This window comes from Pseudorca crassidens, chromosome 9 (genome assembly GCF_039906515.1).
Source record: "Pseudorca crassidens isolate mPseCra1 chromosome 9, mPseCra1.hap1, whole genome shotgun sequence".
In the NCBI taxonomy this organism is placed as follows: Eukaryota; Metazoa; Chordata; class Mammalia; order Artiodactyla; family Delphinidae; genus Pseudorca; species Pseudorca crassidens.
This window is the reverse complement of record NC_090304.1, coordinates 647,484-667,390: the sequence shown is the minus strand read 5'-3', so window position 1 is coordinate 667,390 and position 19,907 is coordinate 647,484. Positions and strand designations below refer to the sequence as shown.

The 19,907-nt window shown below is 63.2% G+C and overlaps 3 protein-coding genes across 16 annotated transcripts in view; 1 reads left to right on the top strand and 2 right to left on the bottom strand.

The window, feature by feature from the left end:
- PHRF1 (PHD and ring finger domains 1) overlaps positions 1-4,125 on the bottom strand; it is a 28,148-nt gene extending 24,023 nt beyond the window's left edge. For 12 of the 13 annotated variants that reach the window (XR_010945846.1, XR_010945845.1, XM_067747764.1 and 9 more), the window contains exons 1-3: positions 3,971-4,023; positions 1,990-2,070; positions 273-388 (exon numbers count right to left, since the gene is read on the bottom strand). Coding sequence is in view for 11 of the 13 variants with exons in the window: in XM_067747764.1 (XP_067603865.1) it covers positions 273-366 (94 nt within the window). In the remaining 2 variants the exon portion in view is untranslated. Of the gene's footprint in view, positions 1-272; positions 389-1,989; positions 2,071-3,970 lie in introns of all 13 variants that reach the window. The other variant, XM_067747759.1, reaches the window with a different exon arrangement.
- A 7,739-nt stretch (positions 4,126-11,864) lies between these two features.
- Positions 11,865-13,922, bottom strand: RASSF7 (Ras association domain family member 7). The gene is made up of 5 exons (XM_067747752.1): positions 13,798-13,922; positions 12,925-13,637; positions 12,636-12,764; positions 12,478-12,559; positions 11,865-12,395 (listed from the first exon to the last, which is right to left on the bottom strand). Exons 1-5 carry the CDS (start codon positions 13,919-13,921, stop codon positions 12,364-12,366), a joined length of 1,080 nt encoding a protein of 359 aa, XP_067603853.1. The 5' UTR covers position 13,922; the 3' UTR covers positions 11,865-12,363.
- Positions 13,923-15,418: 1,496 nt separating this feature from the next.
- The window catches only part of LMNTD2 (lamin tail domain containing 2), a 5,806-nt gene continuing 1,317 nt past the window's right edge, over positions 15,419-19,907 (top strand). The window contains exons 1-8 of one of the 2 annotated variants that reach the window (XM_067747747.1): positions 15,419-17,134; positions 17,538-17,622; positions 17,734-17,889; positions 18,197-18,268; positions 18,351-18,439; positions 18,729-19,024; positions 19,442-19,553; positions 19,669-19,858. In XM_067747747.1, coding sequence (XP_067603848.1) covers positions 16,836-17,134; positions 17,538-17,622; positions 17,734-17,889; positions 18,197-18,268; positions 18,351-18,439; positions 18,729-19,024; positions 19,442-19,553; positions 19,669-19,858 — 1,299 coding nt within the window. In that variant the 5' untranslated portion in view covers positions 15,419-16,835. The remainder of the gene's footprint in view (positions 17,135-17,537; positions 17,623-17,733; positions 17,890-18,196; positions 18,269-18,350; positions 18,440-18,728; positions 19,025-19,441; positions 19,554-19,668; positions 19,859-19,907) is intronic. The other variant, XM_067747745.1, reaches the window with a different exon arrangement.

Below are 19,907 nucleotides of genomic sequence, written 5' to 3'. Positions count from 1 at the left end.
GGGGGGCAGCGTCATGGCTGAGGCAGGTTGGAAGATGCACAGAGGTGTTCAGAGGACACCTGCCCACAGGGCGCCCAGCGCTGCCCCCAGGGATGGGGGGGTGGGGCCGCATGGGGACGTGGGGAGGGAAAAGCAGCATCTTTTGCTCAATTTACATCTGTATTGATTGCATTAAAAATAAACACCAAACAATGTGCCGCTTGTGCACTTGAAAAGCAAAGCATGAACACTTGCTCCCCAGCTCCGTGTGGAGCGGCGGGAGGGCGGCTCACCAGCATCGCTGGTCAGGGCGGCAGGACGGAGTCTCGGGTGGCCATCGGGCCCCGGGCTTCGGTCCACAAGCTCGTCCAGGCTGTCGTCATCCATTGCTGGACATTGGAGTTCAGCTCTGAAAGAAACCAGGGTCAAGTAATTTCCCGCTGTCCCAAACGTTACGTAAAGCTCCCTGCCGAGAGCAATAGTCACTCTCTACACGTCACGTCCTGGTGACACGTGTCCACCCGTAGCACAGGAAATATAATACGCTCAAAACTGTGCATACACACAAAAGAGACTGGCTCCTATCTACAGAGCCACGTTCAAAGTCAGATCCCAATTTATAACGAACCTAACTGAGCCTCAGACTGGCCACCTTCTTGTTCAGTCAGGCACCTACCACACCTCAACACTCCCCAGGTACCACGAGGCCAGGCTTGAAGGAAATGGCTTATCACAAGCTGAGGCAAAGCAGCGCTTTCAATGGGGGATGGTCACCAGAAGGCCCCGGTGCCAAGCAGGGCCCTCTCCCTGCACTCCCCTGGCACCTCCCTCTCAGCCCTGGCTGGCCAGCCCAGGCTCCACGCACCTCACTATAGCTGGGAGGCCAAGGTACCAGCTGACGTTCCTCTGACCTCGCCCCAGTGCATCCACAGGGCACCGCCAAGTCACCTGACTGCCCGGGGGCAGCACGGGGCCACAAGGAGCAGAGGTCAGGTTCTGCCTCTTGGCTGCCAAGTCCACCTGCTCTTGGGCTCCTGATCTCCAAGTGGGGATGCCTGTCGTGCCTACTCTGCAAGGCCACTGCCAGGATAACACAGAAGATCTAGACCAATGACCTCAGAGACATAGTGGGACACAATTACCCTCCCACACCAGGGCCTCTGACTTTGGTCTCCAAATAAGGGCTCCTTTCCCATCAGTGCTACTCACTTCCCAAGTGACCCCGAGAGGAAACACCTCAATGACACACAGTGAGGAAACACTGCCCCCATCCAGGTGGCACAGTGTGCTTCCAACCAAGTCCAGTCTACATGGTCAAAGGAAAGGGGTCACAGGAAAGACCGGAAGGCAGAGGCACAAAGCAAGAACCAGGCGCAGGGGGTTAGGCTGACAGCAGCGTGCCCAGAAGCCAGGAAAGGCTCTCATTCCTGGATCCTACATGCAGGCTTCTCTCCCGTGGGCTGTGGGCCACACACTGTGTATGACACATGCATCACAGAAACAAGGGAACGGGCTGTCACTACCACCATTGTACAGATGCTCCCAAAGAATGATCCCCTGATGGGGCTGAGGCCAGGTTCAGACCCCAGAACGCCTCACTTCCCATACAAAGTCCGATTCTGGGACGATGCTTTCTAAAATAGTGAGGGCATGTTAATGTCATGAAACTGCCACATGATGCTTCTACTGCAAGCAGGCAACTGAAATTTTTAACCCCTGAAAGCCACCACCTTTCTTCTACCTAACATGCCAAGGTTAAGAAAATCAGCAACAGTCCTACTCAACTTAAGGGTCTGCACCCCACTTCTTGGTGAGTCAGCAACACAGCAGGGACCTTCCCTGTCCTGTACCCACGTCCTGACCATGTCTTCTGCTGGAGACGCACAGACCATGGTGCCACTGTCCGTCCACCTTTCCCCTGAGCATGATGGCTGCAGCCCATTGCAGGTAAGAAGACCTATTATCCTCTGGCTATAGCTGTCATTCTGGGACACCTGCTCTCATACTTACCCTGCCCCTACTGTGTGCAGCACAGGTCCTGCCCTGGAGAAGCACAGCCTATGAAGGAGGTAAATACTCACACCCAGGAACCTACCGAGGAAAAAAATCAGAAAATGTAACCCCCCAAAGAGACGACAGAGCACAGCCAGGGACAGTTCACACGCAAAAGGTCAAAAGCACAAACAAATAACCCCTGGCCTCTCCCTTGGTGACTGAGACCTAGGCCTGCCTGCCAGGGGCAGTGGCAGGGCCTGGCTCAGAGAGCTGTAGGAGGTCAGTGCGGCCACGATGGGGTCTGGCTTGCCTGAGACACCAACTCCGGAATCAGGATGACTGACTCCCCGCGTCCCTGCACCTGTGGGGATCAGTCCCGAGAGCCCTGTGCTTCTCCATCACAGCTGCGAGGAGAACCTCCAGGCCTCCCGACAGCCCTCCCTTCCTGCATCATCGTACACAGTAACTTCTGGCAGCGCCCAGGGAAAAGAGCCGGCTAGCCTCTGAAGGTGCTTTCCAGGGCAAGCGCTGTGCGACCACGAAGGAAGAGACCACCGTTAGCAAGCCCCGGCCCCCCCCCCTTCCTCTGTAAGGAACCCTGCACTCAGAACACTGTGCGAGTGGGACCCTGGCTTAGCACCTACTGGCCCCACCAGCAGCCCCAGCTCAGACACGCCTGCTCAGATCCACCATCCCCACCTCTGCTCATATGTCCCAGACCAATGGCCAGGAAGCCCTTTCTGCGGGAAAGCCCACAGCCCCCCGGCTGCTGGCCGCCTTCGGCAGCGCCCGCAGCACTGTGGTGCTCCTGCCGAGCCTTCAGATTTAAGGGAACCTGGGGAAAAATTTAAACCAGAAAGAGTATTTCCCTCTCTTTTCAAATTCAGGGACTCAAAGCACCTGCAATCCCAACCATCACTAAGGAACCAAAAGACCTTCCGGTATGGTCACCAGCAGCTATGCCAGGACCAGAACCTGACTGCCCATCACCAGGCCCTGAGCAAGCCTGCCCGGTCCAACGTCTCATACGGGGCCAACTCTCAACTTTCATTCATCGTCTGCCACAGAGGATACAAGACCTCGAAACTGTAAACTGCAATGGAAGTAAAAAAGCTAGGGCCCAGCAAGGTCTTGGCAGGGTTGAGACAGACACCAAGAGTCCATGCTGGGAGGCTGCTAAGAGAACCAAAGCCAGGCTGGCCCTGTCACGGCCTTGCCACCAGCCTAGCGCAAAAAAAGGAACCAGCTGTTGTCATTCTGACACAACATTCTTCTCCTAAGAAAAAATACTGAGTGGTCCAGGGAGAGGGAAGGTGTGCTATGTCCCAAGTCAAACCTCACTTCAGCCTCAGGTTCTGTCCAAGTGACCACTGGCCAAAATGTGGCTCACAGGCTGACTACCATCTTGCTGCTGCTGCAGAAACAAGATAAGTATATAAAAGCCAAAGCTGACAAGAATGTAAAACAATCCTTGTTATTAAAAAAAAAAAACATGGGCCAGGAATCAGGGCTAGGGTTAACACAGTGCCCTGGCTCCGCACTCATGAGCTGTGTGACGTTGGCAAGTTACTTAACCTCTACGGGCTCCATTCTATGTATGTAAAACAGGAAGGCCAATACCTAGTCCCGAAAAACTGCTGTGAAGACTACGTGACTTAAAGAACGGGAAACCATCCCGTCAACCAAACAGGCCTGTCGAAACACTGGCGAAGCCAATGAAAGCAAAGACGACCAGGAGCTGGAAACGAGTTAGCAAACGGTCACACTTCGCTCTAGGAAGTAGCCCCCCCGGAAACCCGCCTGCAAGCCCGGGGCCTCCCAGCCTCTGCGCGAGGCCTCCCGCGCCCGCAGGCCGTCACCGCCGCCCGCCAGCCCGGGGCCAGTGCGGCGCAGGCCTCGCACCGCTGGGCAGGCCGCAGACAAAGCGCGAGGCGCCCGGGGCGGCCCTCCGGTCGGGGCGCAACAGACACCCGGGAAGCTGCGGCCCAGCACGTACCCGGAACCTCGCGCCCCGCCGGCCGCTACCGGGCGCTCGCCGCCACTGCCGCAGCCGCCGCCCGAACGAGAACCACGACTAGGCCCGAACAACGCCAACGCCAACAACAACAACAACAACAACAACGCCAACGCCGCCGCCGCCGCCGCCGCCGCCGCCGCCGCCGCCGCCGCCGCCGCCGCCGCCGCCGCCGCCGCCGCCGCGCGCTCCTCGACCCGGAAGTGCATGGAGCCGGCTTCCGGGGTCCTTCCACCCCGCCCTTGGCGGGAACCACTGGGACCAGGGAGGGGAAGAAAGGCCTGAGGTGGAAGAGAGAGCCGCTCCCTGAGCTTGGGGATCTCGAGGCTTTGGAAACACTGTTTAATGCGTTATCACAGTCCAAAGAGACAAGCTGCTTGGAAGAACTTGAGGTTTCTAAGTTCCTGCCTTTGGGCTGTTATGGGACTGCCCCTCCGTCGGGAAGCTGGCACAGTCCGACCCTCCGCCCGTCGCCCAGGGCGAATGGGAGCGGAAGCCTGGCACACCTAGGGTCCCGCCCCCAGCCAGGGTCCCGCCCCGTGCGATGGCCCCGCCCCCAACCCGGGTCCGGCTCCACGCGGCGCCCCCGCCCCGCCCTCCCGCCACCCCCCTCCCATCCCTCAGATGTCAAGCGTGAGCTGCGGAGAGCCAGGCCGGGACGGCCTGGTGGCGCTCCAGGGACGAGCAGCTTTGTGCCGTCCGTTCACTCCGACCAAACACTGATGGACCCTCTGCTCGGGCTCCGCCAGGCGCTGAGCACAGCGAGGACGATTCCCCAGTCCCGTGTCCCATCTTGTCCAGACACAATAAACAATGAACGTTGCGAATCACTGCGCCGCGTGGTGTGTGAGAAGCTGATTCGTGCTCTGATAAAAAGGGCAGAGTCCGGGGCTCCGGAGGTAGGAGGACTGGCCAGTGGTAGTTAGCGGGTGAGACGTGATGGCGGAGGGAGCAGCCGTGGGGAGAGCTCGGAGAAGCTGCCGGGACCACAGAAGGGAGGCCCGCGAAGTGGGCCCGGGCGGGGAGCGGCACGGGAGGGTCCTGAGCAGGGTGACAGGCGCTGGCTGATAGGATCCCCCGGGCGGCAGCGGGTGAACAGAATGGAGCAGCGGGGGCGGGCCCGGGGGACCAGTGGGGAGGCCTCTTTGGCCAACCCCCCTTCAGGGACCCCCGTGGTGCCGGCTGGGGTGGGGCAGCGCAGGTGCGGGAAGCGATCCGCTCCTGGTAGATTATGAAGACAGAAGCGAGGGGGGCGCGGTTGTTGAGTTGGATGTGAGATGCCAGGTAAAAGGGGAAACCAGGAAGGGTTCCTGGAAGCCGGGGGAAGAAGGCGCATCCAGGAGGACGCCTGTGTGGAGCGAGGTGGGAGTCACCGGTGACCCGGAGGATAGCAGCGCTGGGGGGCGGGGCAGCTGGAGGCGGTTTAACGAGAAGGCGAGCTGAGTGACGGCCGGCGAGCACCAAGCGGGAAACAAAAGTGGAGGCAGCTGGGAAGAAGGCCACCGAGAGAAGGTTGTTTTGTTTTTTCTTTTTGCGAGGGGAGAAATAACCCGCGTGCTTACAGGATCCGGAAAGGACTTTGCAGAAAGGAAGAATGGATGGTGCCAGAGAGGTGAGGGACTCTGGAGGGAATCTTCTCTGTGGGCGTGTGTGTGTGTGTGTGTGTGTGTGTGGCGCTGGCACAGCATAGTACCTCTTGGGTGTCACCCAGGCCAGGTACCCAAATCCGGACACTTTAGCTCTCAGCGTAAGTATGGATCTTGTGACCTCGGAAGAGTTTCTCAATCCCTCTGTGCCTCGTTGGCTATAAAATAGTGATGTGGAGGGCTGGATGGGTGGGGTCCAGCATGCTAAACACCCTGCACCAGACACCTTCCCCTCCCTCTCAGCTTGGTCTCAGCCAGTGTCGGCCCTTCTGCACACACATGCCTACCTGCCAAAGACCACTAGATATGAGGACACCGCCCAGCAGAGGATCCCAAATCTGGGTGGGTGGGAGCACGCCACTAAAGCTCCTGGGAAGGAATTGGACAAGCAGCTTGGAGCCCCCTTGGAGCGGGATCAGCCCCTCCTACCCTCATCTGCAGCTGCTCTTGGGGCCTGCTGGAAGATTGTCATAATAAACACATGCAGGGCTTCCCTGGTGGCGCAGTGGTTAAGAATCCGCCTGCCAATGCAGGGGACACGGGTTCAAGCCCTGGTCTGGGAAGATCCCACATGCCGCGGAGCAACTAAGTCCATGCACCACAACTACTGAGCCCGCGTGCCACAACTACTGAAGCCTGCACGCCTAGAGGCCATGCTCCGCAACAAGAGAAGCCACCGCAATGAGAAGACCGCACACCGCAACGAAGAGTAACCCCCACTCGCCACAACTAGAGAAAGCACGCACGCAGCAACGAAGACCCAACGCAGCCAAAAACAAATAAATAAAAAAAGAGAGAGAGAGAGAAAAACCTGTACCTTGCAGCCCTCACTGGGCCATGGTGCATGCTGGTACACCCTACTCCTGCCCCTCGCAGGCCCAGGCAGGCCCAGACACAGGATGCATGCTCCTCTCCTCGTGTGCACAGGAGGGTGGAGCTGGACAGGGAGCTCCCTTGGTTCTGTCCAGCCCAGGTCAGCCCCGTCCCCTGCCATCAGTCCACAAACACACAGGGCCAGAGCCGGGGAAAGGAAACAGGCAGGGCTGTGATCCCTAACTTAGGAAGGCAGGTGTATCAGTGTCCTAGGGCAGCCACAACAAATGACCACAGACTGGGGGGCTTAAAACCACAAATTTCTTCTCTCACAGTCCAGGAGGCCAGAAGTCCAAAATCTAGGTTGACAGCTGTGCTTTCTCTGAAATCTGTAGAGGGAATCCTTTGTTTCCGCTTCTGGTTTTTGGTCCTTCAGTCTTCCGTGGCTTATGGCAGCATCACCCCAATCTCTGCCTCGGTCTTCGTATGGCCTTCCTCCCTGTGTGCCTGTACCTTTCTTAAAAGCACACTTGTCTTTGGATTTAGGACCCACTCAGATAATCCAGGATGACCTCATCAAGCTGCAAAGACCCTTTTTCCAAGTAAGGTAACATTCACAGGGTCTAGGCATTTGGATGTAACATAACTTTTTGAGGTACCACCATTCAGTACACTTCAGAGGGTGATAAAGGGTGCATTTGGAACCAGCAGGACTGAGGGGGCACTGCTGGAGGTCGTTCCAGCAGGGCAAGGCAGGAACTGGGAGTCACCCTGATTTCTGGCCTGTCCCTGTCCCCGAATCCCAGACTTCTCCCCTCCAAACCTCTGCCTGTCTGCCCGCCCCAATCACGCCCAGTCCTGAAGGTGCAGGCCCTGCCCACAGGGGGCCACACCCAACACCCTGCACTTGAACATCTATACTCAGGCTTCATGCTCCCAAGGTCCCAGGCAGGGTCAGATGTCTCCCTGGAGGCCCACACTCGGCCACCTGGGCAACACTTTTGAAGGAAGAAATGAAATGACCAAGATGGTGGGAAGGGTGCAGGAGGGGCCCACACTGGTTTTGTGGCAACTGGTGGGCTCCAGCCCAGGCTTATGTGGGCTCCGGGGAGGACAAGAGTGGGGTAGTGAGCTGGGGGGCAGGAGGGCTGCAGGAGAGCAGCCAGGGTGGCTGATGCTGGGGAGGTACTGTCCCTGGGCCAAGTCGGGGGCAGAGGGGCCCTTTGTAGCTGCCTGGAGCAGGGAGAATGGGGTCCTCCAGGGAGGGCCAGGCTCTGAGGCAGGTGCCAGAGACTCTGGTTGACTTGAGGGAGGTGGGCAAACGGGAGAGTTCTTGCTTACTTTGGAGGGGACACAAAGGTCTTAAGAGGACCTTAACCCTAACCCTAACTCTCCAGACTGGATGGTGGAGAACAGGAGGGGCTCGGGCACCTCTCTGCCTGATTAGGGGTCCGGATGACCCATGATTCTGCCTCAGGGAGGCTGCGAGGGGAGTGTGAAGAGAAGGGGCCAGGGCCACGACTCCCCTGGCTGCCACCTTGGGGCTACACCAGAAATGGATGACTCCAGGTCTGAAACGCTCCGTTCCCTTGGTTTCTACAATTTTCAATGCCCGGACAGGACAGGTCAGAGGACGGGGGCAAGCTGCCGAGGGCCCTGCGCTCCGTGCCGTGGCCCCTCCGGACAGGAGTGACCAGGAGTCCCCAGGGCCGGCCCGCGGGGGTCGCGGGTCAAACCAGGCAGAAGCGGAGCCCCCTCAACGCCAGCCAGGCCGCCCCGGAGTGGGTGCAGGAGGCGCAGCCAGTAGGTGGTCGCGAGGGCACGGGCCGGCTTACGTGTGCCGGAGCCCGGCCTTCCCGGGGAGGGGCCCGGCTCGCGCGGGCCGGGGGTGCTGAAGCGCCCGGGCTGTTCCACCGCCGGGGCCGGCGTGGGTAGCGCCTCGGGTCGTACCAACCGCACCGGCCGGCGGGGGAGCTGCCCCGGGCGCCAGGCGACGACGCGGCGCCCGCTGGCCCCGCCCGGCAGGTGGCGGCCCCGCCCAGAGGCCGACGTGCGGAGAGGAACGCGCCGGCCGCGCCCGCGAGGCGCCGCGCGACGGTGGGCGTGGCGTCCCGTCCCCGGCTCTCACACAGTGGCTGCGGCGCGGCAGGGCGGGCCCGGCTCGGCCGGCCATTGGCTGCGGGACCTGTACATTTGCATACGGGCCGGGCGCGGAGCGCGGAGCCGGCGGGGGCGCGAGGGGGCCGCGGCCGCCGCCGAAGTTGGGCAGAAAGCCGGCGACGGCCCCGTGCCGGGGTCGCAGGTGACGCGCGAGGGGTCCCAGGCCGGCGGGCGGGAGCTCGGACCGGGCAAGGGCAGCGGGATCGGACAGCCAAGTTGGAGGGGAGGGAAGGGTCGGGGGCTCGGGACGACCCTTCCGCCCGCACGGCGGTCCCTCCAGGCGCAGGGCAGCCACTGCCCACCGCACACTGCGCTGCTCCGGACCCACTGTGCGTGTGACAGCGGCTGATCTGTCTCTGGGCTGCGCGACCGCCCCGTCCCCTCTGTGACCCTGCAGGGCAGGGGACGGCCACATCGGGTCAGAGGGCGCGCGCCAAGGCGGGTGGTGGGCAAAGGCGCCCCGTGGACTGGGTGTGCTTTTCTGCGACCAGCAGTGGGCTGAGGGAAAACGGGGGGCATTCAGGGAACTTCGCTGTCCTCCGCACGAGGAGGCTCAGGTTGGACCAGATGCCCTCTTGGAGGGAACTCTCTTTCCCTTGTGTGTCTCAGGGTGTCAGGATGTGCAGGGTTCCTGGGACGGCCTTCCCGATGTCGCCAAGCTTAAGGCAGTCCTGGGCAGGCACGGGTGCCGGGGTTCGAGCCTTGGACGTTGGAACAAGGACCTCCAGAACCAGCCTCTTGAGGGCTACCTCTGAGGACTTCCTTGAGGACAGTGGTGACAGATTTGACTTTTCTGTGCACTCTGCCACTTCAGCGAGGCCGCTAAGGGAGGCGGGGCTCTGAAGACCCTTTTGTGGCACCCCTGACACACCCTCCCAGGGGCGGGGGCTCCTGGAGGCCCGCTTTCCTGTTAGGGATTCTTGAGTTCACCGTGAAAATCCTATGGTTGTGGAGCCGGCCCAGAGCAGCCTCTGGGCCTGCAGACGCCAGGAGGCCAGCAGCAGGCTCTGTCCCCTCTCCCAGGTGGTGGGGGCTGATGGCTGGGGCAGCCTGGGGGGAGGTAGGCTTAGTCGGGGCCTTGTGTGGACTCGGACTCCCCTTTGGAGGGACTCTGTCCTAACTGATGGTCGATGTGGTGTGCTGAGTGTCACACCCAGCAGGCTTGGCAGGGCCAGGTTCTGCAGGTGGCAGGGAGGCTGTTGGTGGCTTTGGGGCTGAGAACCAGCAGAGCTGATTTGCTGCCACTGGGTGATGACTTACTCTGGGCAGCCGTCTGTGAACCCTGGTGTTCTCAGCCAGCCCTGGAGGGCCCTGCTGTGCGGGGCGGGGGCCAAGCAGGAACTCTGAGGCCAGTCGGGGCACCAGTGCCTTCCCCCCAACCCAGTCTGGCCCTGCGGAGCGACAGTGAGGATAGCTGCCTGGTACTCACAGCAGGCAGGGTCCTGCCCTGCCATCCACTGGTTTGATGGGAGCTGGGCCTTTCCTCACCTCAGCACATTTCACATCATTGTTTTCAAAGTACAGTTTAAAACTCAAAAGTAAACTTTTCAGCAACTCAAGGATTTGCTTAGTGATCTGAAGCACTTCTGGCAACTTTCGGGGGGTGTGGAATTTTGTTCACCTGGAACAGCCTCAGAGGAAGGTTCTGCCTGAGGACCCTCTCTGAGCTGGAGAAGAGGGCTGTCAGCATCCTCAGAGGCAGCCTCAGGCCAGGGGCAGGTCCCTGCCAGTGACTTCAGAAGGAACGGGTGTTCCCTGAAAACAGACACGGAGACCAGGGGGCTTAAGTATGCCCAGTTCTGTGTCTGCCGCCCTTTGGGGAGTGGGGAAGCCCACGACGCTAGGAAGGGCATGGGCTGGTCCTCCCCTTTCCCCTGTGTGTGTAGGGTGGTCCCTGGATAGCACCTGGCCTTGCCCTCTGCTGGCCTACGTGCTCAGCTTGGGAGATGACGCCGTGCTAAGGCTCAGGGCTGGTGCCCAGCGGCCCATCCAATCCTCTGGAGCACAGGTGGGGGCTACAGATGAAGGGAGCAGGCCCCTCGGACAGTCCCCAGTCCTCCCACCCAGGGCAAGGCCTTACTGGCCCGTGCACTCCAGGCTGCACCCTGTGTGGCCTGTGCTTGGCCCTATCTGGAGTCACAGGTCAGGCAGGCGTGTGGACAGGTGAGGGGATGGGCTGGGGGCTCCACAGAGGAAGCCAGGGCCAGATCCCTTTTGCCACCAGGCCCGTGCAGCCACTCCCATCCCTGCTGCAGCTCAGGCAGGAAGTACCGGCTCCTGGTTACTCCCATAAGCTGTGCGCTTGGTGGTTTCCTTGCTCCTTGCACTCAGGACTTCACGTCCCCTACTGTCGGCCCCAAAGGAAGTGGGGAATGCCAGGCCCGGCTCAGGGGCCACCCCAGAAGAAGGCTGAGTCCATCCCAAAGTTGCCCGCCCCCAAACTAAGCACGAAGACCCCTGTGATCTAGGCTGTCCCGTCCCCTGTTCCTCAATACACGTGGCTGCACCCAAGCCTCAGAGCCCCCCAGGTTCTGACCGGCAGAGCTCTCCCATCCCAGCCACAGCTCTCTGAGCTGGGAGCCTGTGGCCCAGCCCAGGACCAGGGCTGTGATTTGGACCTCGCCCTGCCCCAATTTCAAGGCTGCAGGCATGCAGCTGAGGCTTCATGCCCACCTGGGGAGTGGAGGTGGGAGGCACACCCTCCAGGGGCCAGCAAAGCTCCCTGGGCCTCGCAGACCCAGGAGTCCCCACAAGCTCTGAGACTCAGGAAACCTGATGGACGGGTCTGGCGTGTCCTTGAGTCCTCATATCCAGGAGCCACCCCAGAGCGGGCAGCGCTTTCTGCTGCTGGTGGGGAGCAGGCCAGAGAGGGAAGCCAGGTGGGGGAGGGGTCCAGACAAACCCAGGTCAGTGCTGAGGCTGCTTCAGGCGCCCAGCACCACTCCAACCCCAGGCTCAGGTTGCCAAGGAGAGAAACACCCCCCCCAACCACCACCACCACCAGCACCACCACCACCACCACCACCCCCCCCCACCACCACCACCCCCCCCGCACAGCAACAGGGAAGGGCCACCCCCCCAGGGGGTGGGTGGACACAGCAGCCTGAAATGTGAGCCCCTGGGAGCTCCGGCTTTAGACCAACTGATGACTGGTCCCTGGGAAACCCCCATCTCAGGATCTTTGGCTGCTGCCAGCCCCAGGCAGCTCAGGGGACTACGCAGGGACCCCACAGACCCTGCCCATTGCAGCCTTGGGACACACTTAAGCCACGTGGGGCAGTTTATTGAGGTTTTAGTGTCGGGGTAGGAAGGCAGCACACACACGTGTGTGCGCGCACCTGCACACACACGGACGTGGGGAAGGATGCCTCCCACACGCAAGCGCATACCTACAGGCTGAACACAGGGTGGTCCGTGCACCTCTCTTCCCCAGCAAGGAGCTGTGGCCTTTGGGGCCTAGTGATTTCTGGGCTGGCCATGCCCCGTGCTTCTCCAGGGGTCTGCGCAGATTTGACAAGGACTAGAGCAAGAGTCCTCAGCCTTCCCCTGCCCACTGCAGCAGAAACCCTAGGGCTCTGAGGAGTCCCATCTCAGACCCAGGGTACGAGGGCTTCCCACTGCATGGTGGAAGGAGTCCTCTGTGACCCCGAGCTTGCCTTCTGTCATCCAGGCTGGGCTGGCCTTGGCTGCCCTTGCTCATGTCATCAGAGCCCAGGGCTGGGCTGGCACTGGACGTCCACTCTGGGGCGAGAGCTGCTACCTCCAGGAGTTCTGCCTCATGGGGGTGACTGTGGGGAAGACATGGGCTGAGAGGGCTGCGGGGGACACAGAAGGACCTCATCCCACCCAGAGTGGGGGAGACAGACATACTCTCTGGGCTCAGGCTGGACACCAGGGCTGGACTCGGGGGGGCTCCCAGCAGGGGCTCTTCTCTGGACGGAGGCAGAAGATCCTGTGGGAAGAGCGGGTCAGCATGGAGCTGGGCTGGGCCTCCCGCCAACCTGGCCACCCTCCAGAACCGCTCTGACCTGCGTGCCAGGGGGAGCCCCGTCCGGCCGTGGGGACGGGGACAGTGCAGCCCCCGTCTGCCGGATGAACTGCTGCAGGTTACACTGACGCAGCTCCCGGTTCAGCTCCTCCAGCTCCTGGGCCTGGGCCTAGGGCACACGGGACCCTCAGAGGCACACGGGACCCTCAGAGGCGCACGGCCGTGGAGCCGCACGGCCTCATGCTCTCCCTCGTCTGATCCTGAGACCAACACCCAAATCCACCCTGCGATGGAGGAACTGGCAGGGGTGCGGGGTCCAGCGGGCTCACCTGCAGGGCGTGCTCAGCAGCCTCCAGAGCCCTGCCCACCAGGGCAAGGCTGCCCTGCACCTCCACACTCTGCCGCTCCTGGGCGGCCAGGTCCTGGCGCAGGCGTTCTGCGACAGACGCTGTGGGTGAGGGGGGCCCAGGGGCCTCTGCGGCCATAAGTAACTCGGCCTCCAGGGCGCGGGTCTGGGCGTCCAGGGCCTGCAGCCGAGCGGCATGCTCAGCCGTGGCCGCGCTCAGCGCCTGCAGGCGGGCCTGCCCCTCGTGCTCCCGGGCCTGCTCCCGCCGCAGCTCCTGCTCCCAGAAGGCCTCCTGGCCCAGCTCCGCTGCGTTCCTGCGCACCCTTCGCTCCAAGCCCTGCAGGTCTGCGCAGCAGCCCGGCATTGGTGCTACGGGACCCACAGGCTCGGGGGGTACAGGGTCGGGGGCCAGCCCAGGGAACCCCAGGCTGAAGGCCAGCGCTTTGCAGGGCTCACGGTCCAGTGCTGGTCGAGGCTTTGGGGGAAGGCTAGCTCGGATTGGGCAGTGCTCAGGGGGAGGGCAGCTGTCTGAGGAGGGCCTCCCAGCGAGGCTGGGTCCTGTCCGCCTCAGGACAAACTGGACATCGCTGGCAAACTGTCCACAGGTCGCCTGCGCACCCACGGGACACTCCTGGGGTAGCAGCTGCCGTTCCTTCTCTCTGAGACGCTGCACAAGCACGAAGCGGCCTGTCTGGCCTGGAGTAGGGGGGGAGGGGTCAGTCAGTCCACATCCCTTACCGTCTGTCCACCTGGCTTGTGCAGTTGGGGGCAGGCAAGAGGGATCAGCAGCAGCCCCACCCTCCTCGGGGCACCCCAGGTGCACCTGCTGGGCCCATCCGTGCTTCAGGGGACTCACCTATCGCTTGGGCCAGTGCGATGACCACTTCCTGACAGGTGGTCTGCTCTGAAACCCCACAGACCACACGCTGGATGCCATCCACCCACACCTTCAGCTCCATGGCCGCCAGCCCTGAGAGCATCCCTGTCCTGCAGGGAGGGTGAAGGCCACAGGGTCAGGCTCTGCCTGGCCCCAACACAGCCTGGCCCCGCTCTTCCTCCTTGAGGCCTGCCCCTCACCCCCTGAACTGGCTCAGGACTGCTGCCCCTCAGCGTCTGCTGCCCAGCCCCACCTGCAGGCCGCGCATTCCTGGGGGTGGGGTAGCAAAGACCAGTGCCCCCCAAAGGGGGAACCAGTGTGCCCTCCCGCAGCGCTCGGAGGCTTCCCCACTTCCCAGCCTGCTCTCGCCCCGCCCCACTCCCGGAACAAGGCAAATCATTAACCAGACCCAGCCACCTGGCTCGGAGGGTACAGCCCCTCCCGCGGGGCGTCCGCCCGCAGACCTCGGCCCTCCAGACCCACCGCACCCGGCACGGGCGGCCCCTCCCCACTCCCGCCCGTCCCCGCGATCGCCGCGAGGCCGCTGTCCCCGCCCGGGGCGGGTGCAGGTGCGGCGCGGCCCCCACGCCGGCCTGGCTTGCGCCCCTCCGTCGGAATCGCCGTCCGGGGCCGCTCCCTGCGCTCTGGAAGTTCCGGGACCCGGCGCAGCTCACCTGGACGCTCGCCTGCCTCCGGAATCCGGACGCGAACTAGCTGCTGCCAGGCGCCGGGCGCCGCCGCAACCTGCCGCCTACAGCGCCGCGGGAGCGCCCCGGCCCGCCACCCCATTGGCCCACGGCCGGAGAGCCCCGCCCCAGACACTTCCATTGGCTCCGCGGCGCGCACTGCCCGCCCCATGCCGACGCCCATTAGCCACCTACTCTGAGCCTCGCCCCTGGCCCTCCCCATTGGCTCCCCGCCCGTCCCGCCCCCGGCGGCGCCCAGGTGTGGGCGGGGCTCCGGGGAGCAGCGGGGCGGACAGAGCCCGGGTCCACGCACGCCCCAAGCCCGAAAGCAACACGGAAGCGCGTCCCAGACCGCGGTCGCAGGCGGCGCGTGGGGCAGGTGCCTGGCCGCGCTCCACGATTGACTTCCGCAGAAGCCGCCCAGTCTGAGGAGCCTCCTGCCTAGGGAGGGGGCGCCGGCCTGGGACCCCACGAGCCCGGCCTGCGCCTAGCGGAGCCGCGGAGCCAGAACCGCCCCTTCCCCGGCCTGATGGGCCCGCGTCGGAACGCACAGGGGTCGGGGGCTCTTAGCGGGAGGCAGTGGAGCTGGTTGCCCGCTGCACCTCTCTGGCTGCTGCCGGGCTGACAATCCTGGTGGGTGAGGGGGCCGCCCAGAGGTTGCCTGGGACAAAGGCCCTGGACTCTTTGAGGTTCCTTCCCCCCACCCTTTCCTGCCCTCAGTGGGGCCCAATGCCTGCCCAAGCTGTGGACACGCTCCTGCACCAGGCCAGTCCTGCTCTCCTGCCAGGAGACCCCAAGCCAGCGCAGCAGCCAGGGCCCCTCGTAGCCTCAATGCTATCTGTGTGGCCCAGCGGCAAGGGCATCCAGAGGCTGTACTCGCCCAATCAGACGGCCACGGGCGGGGGTGGGGGGTGGGGTGGGGGGTGGTGTCCTCCCTCCCACCACAAGCCCTACCAAGAGCAAAAGCTGAAAGTCTGAATGAATGAATGGTGAAGGAATGAAGGTGGGGTGGGGGTGGGGCAAATACTGGAGGGCGTGAGTCTAATGGGTCAGGTCTGGGGCCTCACTTTTGTCCAGAGGCGCGGGTGAGGGGACCATTGTCATCATTATATAAGTGTCCCCAGGCCTCCCGGCAGTTGCTCAGTGGTGGAGGTGGATGGGGGAAGGGGAAGGGGAGGCTTCTCTCTCGGTCAGGTAAATGGGCACCAGGCGCTATGGGCACAGAGGCCGTAGGAGGAACTCAGGAGGGGTTCCACTGCTGGTTAGAGCTCAGCAAGCCCCTCCGCCAGGTTCTCCGAGCTCTCACCTGCCTCTCCCTCCTCCCCAGTCAGCTCAGGCCCCAGTGAGGGCCACATTCTCACGAAGGCCGTCCTGCTGGCCTGTGGACACACTCACAGGGCAGCAATGCCACCAATACCCACTGATCACCATGGTCAGGCTGGGGAGGGACGGTGGGAACCTGCCCCAGGGTCGGTTGGAGGTGTTGGGCTGCGCTGGGGACCATGGCAGACCCTACTGGTCACTCTGTGTCCTCTGGGCCTGCGGACGTTAGCTGGGCTGTAGCTCAGCCTCTCACAGCTTCTCCTTCAGGCTGGACAAGGAGGGGGCCCAGGGTCCACTCAGGGCCCTGGTCTGGGGTCTCCCTGGAGACTCCTGGTAACAAACGGCCCCTCCCCTTCTGGGTGCTGGTATCCATGGCAACACTGTAGAGCCTTTCTCTCCCCAGGCCTGCTTGGATTTCAGGCCTCAGGTGAGCGTTGGCGGGAGGGCCCTGGGTCTGAGGGGGACAGGGACATCACCGGCAAAGGACTAGCACCTTTGGGGACACTTGCACTAGGCTGGGGGGCAGGATTACAGCTCCTGGAGGGCAAGGGTGACGGGGGGAGATGACAAGGAATGTGTGAACACCCAAGTGACATGGTGCCAGGGGTGGGGGTGACCTGCTGCCCTGGCCTGGTGAGAAACACGCAGGTGTGGACACCCACGTGACTGGCAGTGTGCTGTCCTGTGGGGCAGACACACACACACACACACACACCCCTTCTTGGAGAGTGACGCCCTGTGAGCCAGCGGTACCACCTTGGGGCTGCCATACACACGCACGTGCGCTGGCCATGTAAGGAGAGCCCTGCAGGGGTGCCCACACACGGGACCCAGGGCAGCCCTACCATCCTTCCTCTGAGCTCCCTCAACATCAAGAATGGACCCTGAGTCTTGTCAGGAGGCTGAAGATGCCAAGGAAAAGGCTTTCCCATCCCTGGTGGACCGAGAACTGGTCAGCGGCCACATGGGGCTCCCAGCCAGCGCCTCTCCTGACCGTGGGGCTCCCGCATGCCCTCAGGACACCAAGCCCAGCCCCACCAGGATGGTCTCCTCTGTCAACCCGCAGTAAGGAGGGGAGGGGGGAGGTCAGCCGCTTGGGCCAGGCCAGCCAGAGAGCAGGGCCTGATCAAGTGGAAGGAGCGCTGGCCTTTCAGGTCTGCCCCGGAGTCTCTGGACCCCCGCACTCTGCGGCTGCTGTGGAGGCAGCGAGAACTGGAGATCCAGGCCCTGCGGTGGGCGATCGAGAACCACCGGGAGGCCCGACACTGCCGTATCCTGCAGGAAGTGGCTGGGCTTCCAGCTGAGAGGTCAGCAGCATATACTGCTGGTCCCCCGCCTGCCCAGTCCCCGTGCTGACCCTAACTCCGAGTTCATGTCTGACTCCAAAGTCCACTGCCAAGATCGCAGCCCTGACCCTGGCCCTGATCTTCGCCTCTAGCCCCTGTCCTTACCTGGTCCTGATCCCCCACCCCAGCCCTGAAGAAGTTAATATACTGTAAAGCCACCCAGACCCTAATCCCGAACATGTCTGTGGGTGCTGAACCCAACCTGGACGCCACCTCCAGCCCAGACCTCTTCAGGGCCTGACCTGGCCTGGCCCAGTTGCACTCTGTGCCCTCAGGCCCCTAATGACAGTGAAGAGGAGCCCCTCCTTCTCTCCTTGGCTGCCGACCCAGAGGTGGGGGCTGCTGAGATTGCCCTTTCCCCCAGGAGCTCGTGCAGCCGGAAGCTCTTGCAAAACCAGGTCCAAAAGCTGACTCTGGAGTTGGAAGAGCAGAAGGGACAGGCCCAGCTGGTGAGGGGCAGGTGGGATCAGGGAGTGGGGTGCGGACGGGGGGCGGAGGGGGCAGGCAGGGGTTGGCCTTGGCCGGCAGGGTCTGCAGAAGGCCCCGCCCTCCCCGAACAGGAGAAGGCACACCTGGAGGAGCGGCTGCTGCAGACCAGAAACACGCTGCGGCAGCTGGAGGCAGAGTTGCAGGCCTTGCAGAAGTCCTGCCTCCTGCAGCTGGCCCGCTCCTCCTGGGTGGGCCGCATGCTGCGGTCTTCCACGGGCAGTGTGGAGGTGAGTCTGGCCTCTGGGCACCCCCGCCCCCCAAGTCCGCCCTCCTCGGTCTTCCCTCCGACAGCTAGCATGTCCCCTTGAGACTGGCGCTTCCGCCGCGGGTCCCTGGGCTGCCTGGGAGGCCTGCCCCCCTCAGGCTGCCTCTGGAACTAGGACCGAGGCCTGGGGCAGGGAGGAGCTACAAGCCCTGTAGTCCCTGACACCTGATACTTAGCAAGTGTGTGCCTCAGGCACTGGGGAGGTCAGAGGGGAGAGTGACCTTGGGCAGAGGGGAGCGCTTCCCCCCAGCCTGCTGCCCCTTGTGCAGGTGGTGACGGCAGAGACCCTGATGGACCCCAGTGACCTCTCTGAGAACGATCGGCCCCCCACTGCTGGGGAGGTAAGCGAGGCCCTCCAGGTGTGTTCTTGGCTCTGCAGTCCTGCGGGAAGGTCAGGTCATGTGCTTCTTGCTCCCTGGCCAGGGTTTCCGGCTGGAGAATGTGGACTGGAACAGCGTCGCCCACCGGTACCCCAACCTCTTCACCAACCTCGAGTCCAGCTCAGATCAACAGTAACTGCACTGGGTGGGGACTCCCTAGGGGGGAGGGGAGGGGAGGGCTTGCCTTGGTTGGTATGGACCAAACTCCAAGTTCCACCCCTTAGTGTCCCTGGACAGGTCACTTAGAAGGGAAAGGGCTCTGGGGCCATCTCTGTCCAGCCATGAGCCCTTTGCCCAGGCTGGATCCTAGGGACTGGGGCCACAACTTGGTGTGCCCTGCCCTCCTTATGGAGGCTGGATGGGGGCAGGGCTGGGGTCCACGAGCTGAAGCCACGGGCAGCGAGCTGATCTTGGCCTGCAGGCACCCCTGGGCCCCGCCGCTCCCGGAGCTCCCACCAGCCACACAGCCTGACCAGTGGAACTCAGAGCTGTACTGCCGGCAGAGTGAGCATCGTCTCAAGAGCGTCGAGTGGAGCTCCCTGCCCCTGGCGGGCGCCAGCAGCTCCGGGGGTGCCGACTCTGAGTCCAGCAGCTCCCTGCTGGCTGCACGCTACCATGTGCAGAAAGCGACAGGGGGCCCTCTCCAGGCGCCAGGCCACACTGCTGAGCAGAAGGGGGCACAGAGCCTCTGCGGGGACAGTCGAGCAGCATGGGAAGGTGGAGTGGGCGGGGCTCCCCTGGTTTCTCCCCCTCCCACCCCCGCGGGGCTGTGATCTCTGCCCAAAGTCCTGAAGGGTGTCCCCCACCCTCTGGGCTTTCACAGTAGCCCAGTTTGAGGCAGTTGGGGCCTTTCCAGCCACATCCCTAGGGGTTAAGGTGGTCTTGGAGGACGGCTGCCACCGCCTTTGCGCTCTGGCCTGAATCCACATCCCCCCACGCCCCAGCAAGTACTGCCAGGCGCTCCTCTGCTTCGCGCAGCCTCCTGGGTCCAGCCGTCTCCCCTTTCTGCGATCCGACCCTCACCTCATTGCTGCTCCTCTCCCACGTGGAGCCTCAGGGCGCAGTGGGCCAGGTCTGGCCTCACCGGAGATGTCCCCAGTGGACCCTCCATATTGGGGTTCCCCTCCTGGACAGGCCGCCTCTCCCTGGATCTCCGGAAAACCCACTCGGACAGGCAGGGCAAGAATGGCCAGGAGCCTGAGTCCCGTGCGGATCCCCACCCCCGGCATTACGGGCGCTGTCCAAGGTGAGGACGGGAGGCAGCCCCGAGCGCAAGGGCGGGAGCAGGTCTCCTAGCGGGACCACGGTGGGAGGGGCCCGAACGTCTCGGCACAGCTCCCCTGCCCGCGCTCCCGCCCCAGCCCCACGGGCTCCTGCCTGAAGATCATGGCGGTGAGCCACCGCCGGGGGTTCGTGCGCATCCTCAACCAGTCGCTGGAGGAGACGGCCGACCTGGGTGGCTTCGTGCTGCAGCAGCTGGTGCGCGACTTCCCCGTGTGCATGTACCGCTTCCCGCCCAGCACGCTGCTGGAGCCAAGGCAACACATCACGGTGCGCCCTGCCCCCCGCGGCCCCGCCCCGGCCCCCCCGCCGCCGGCCC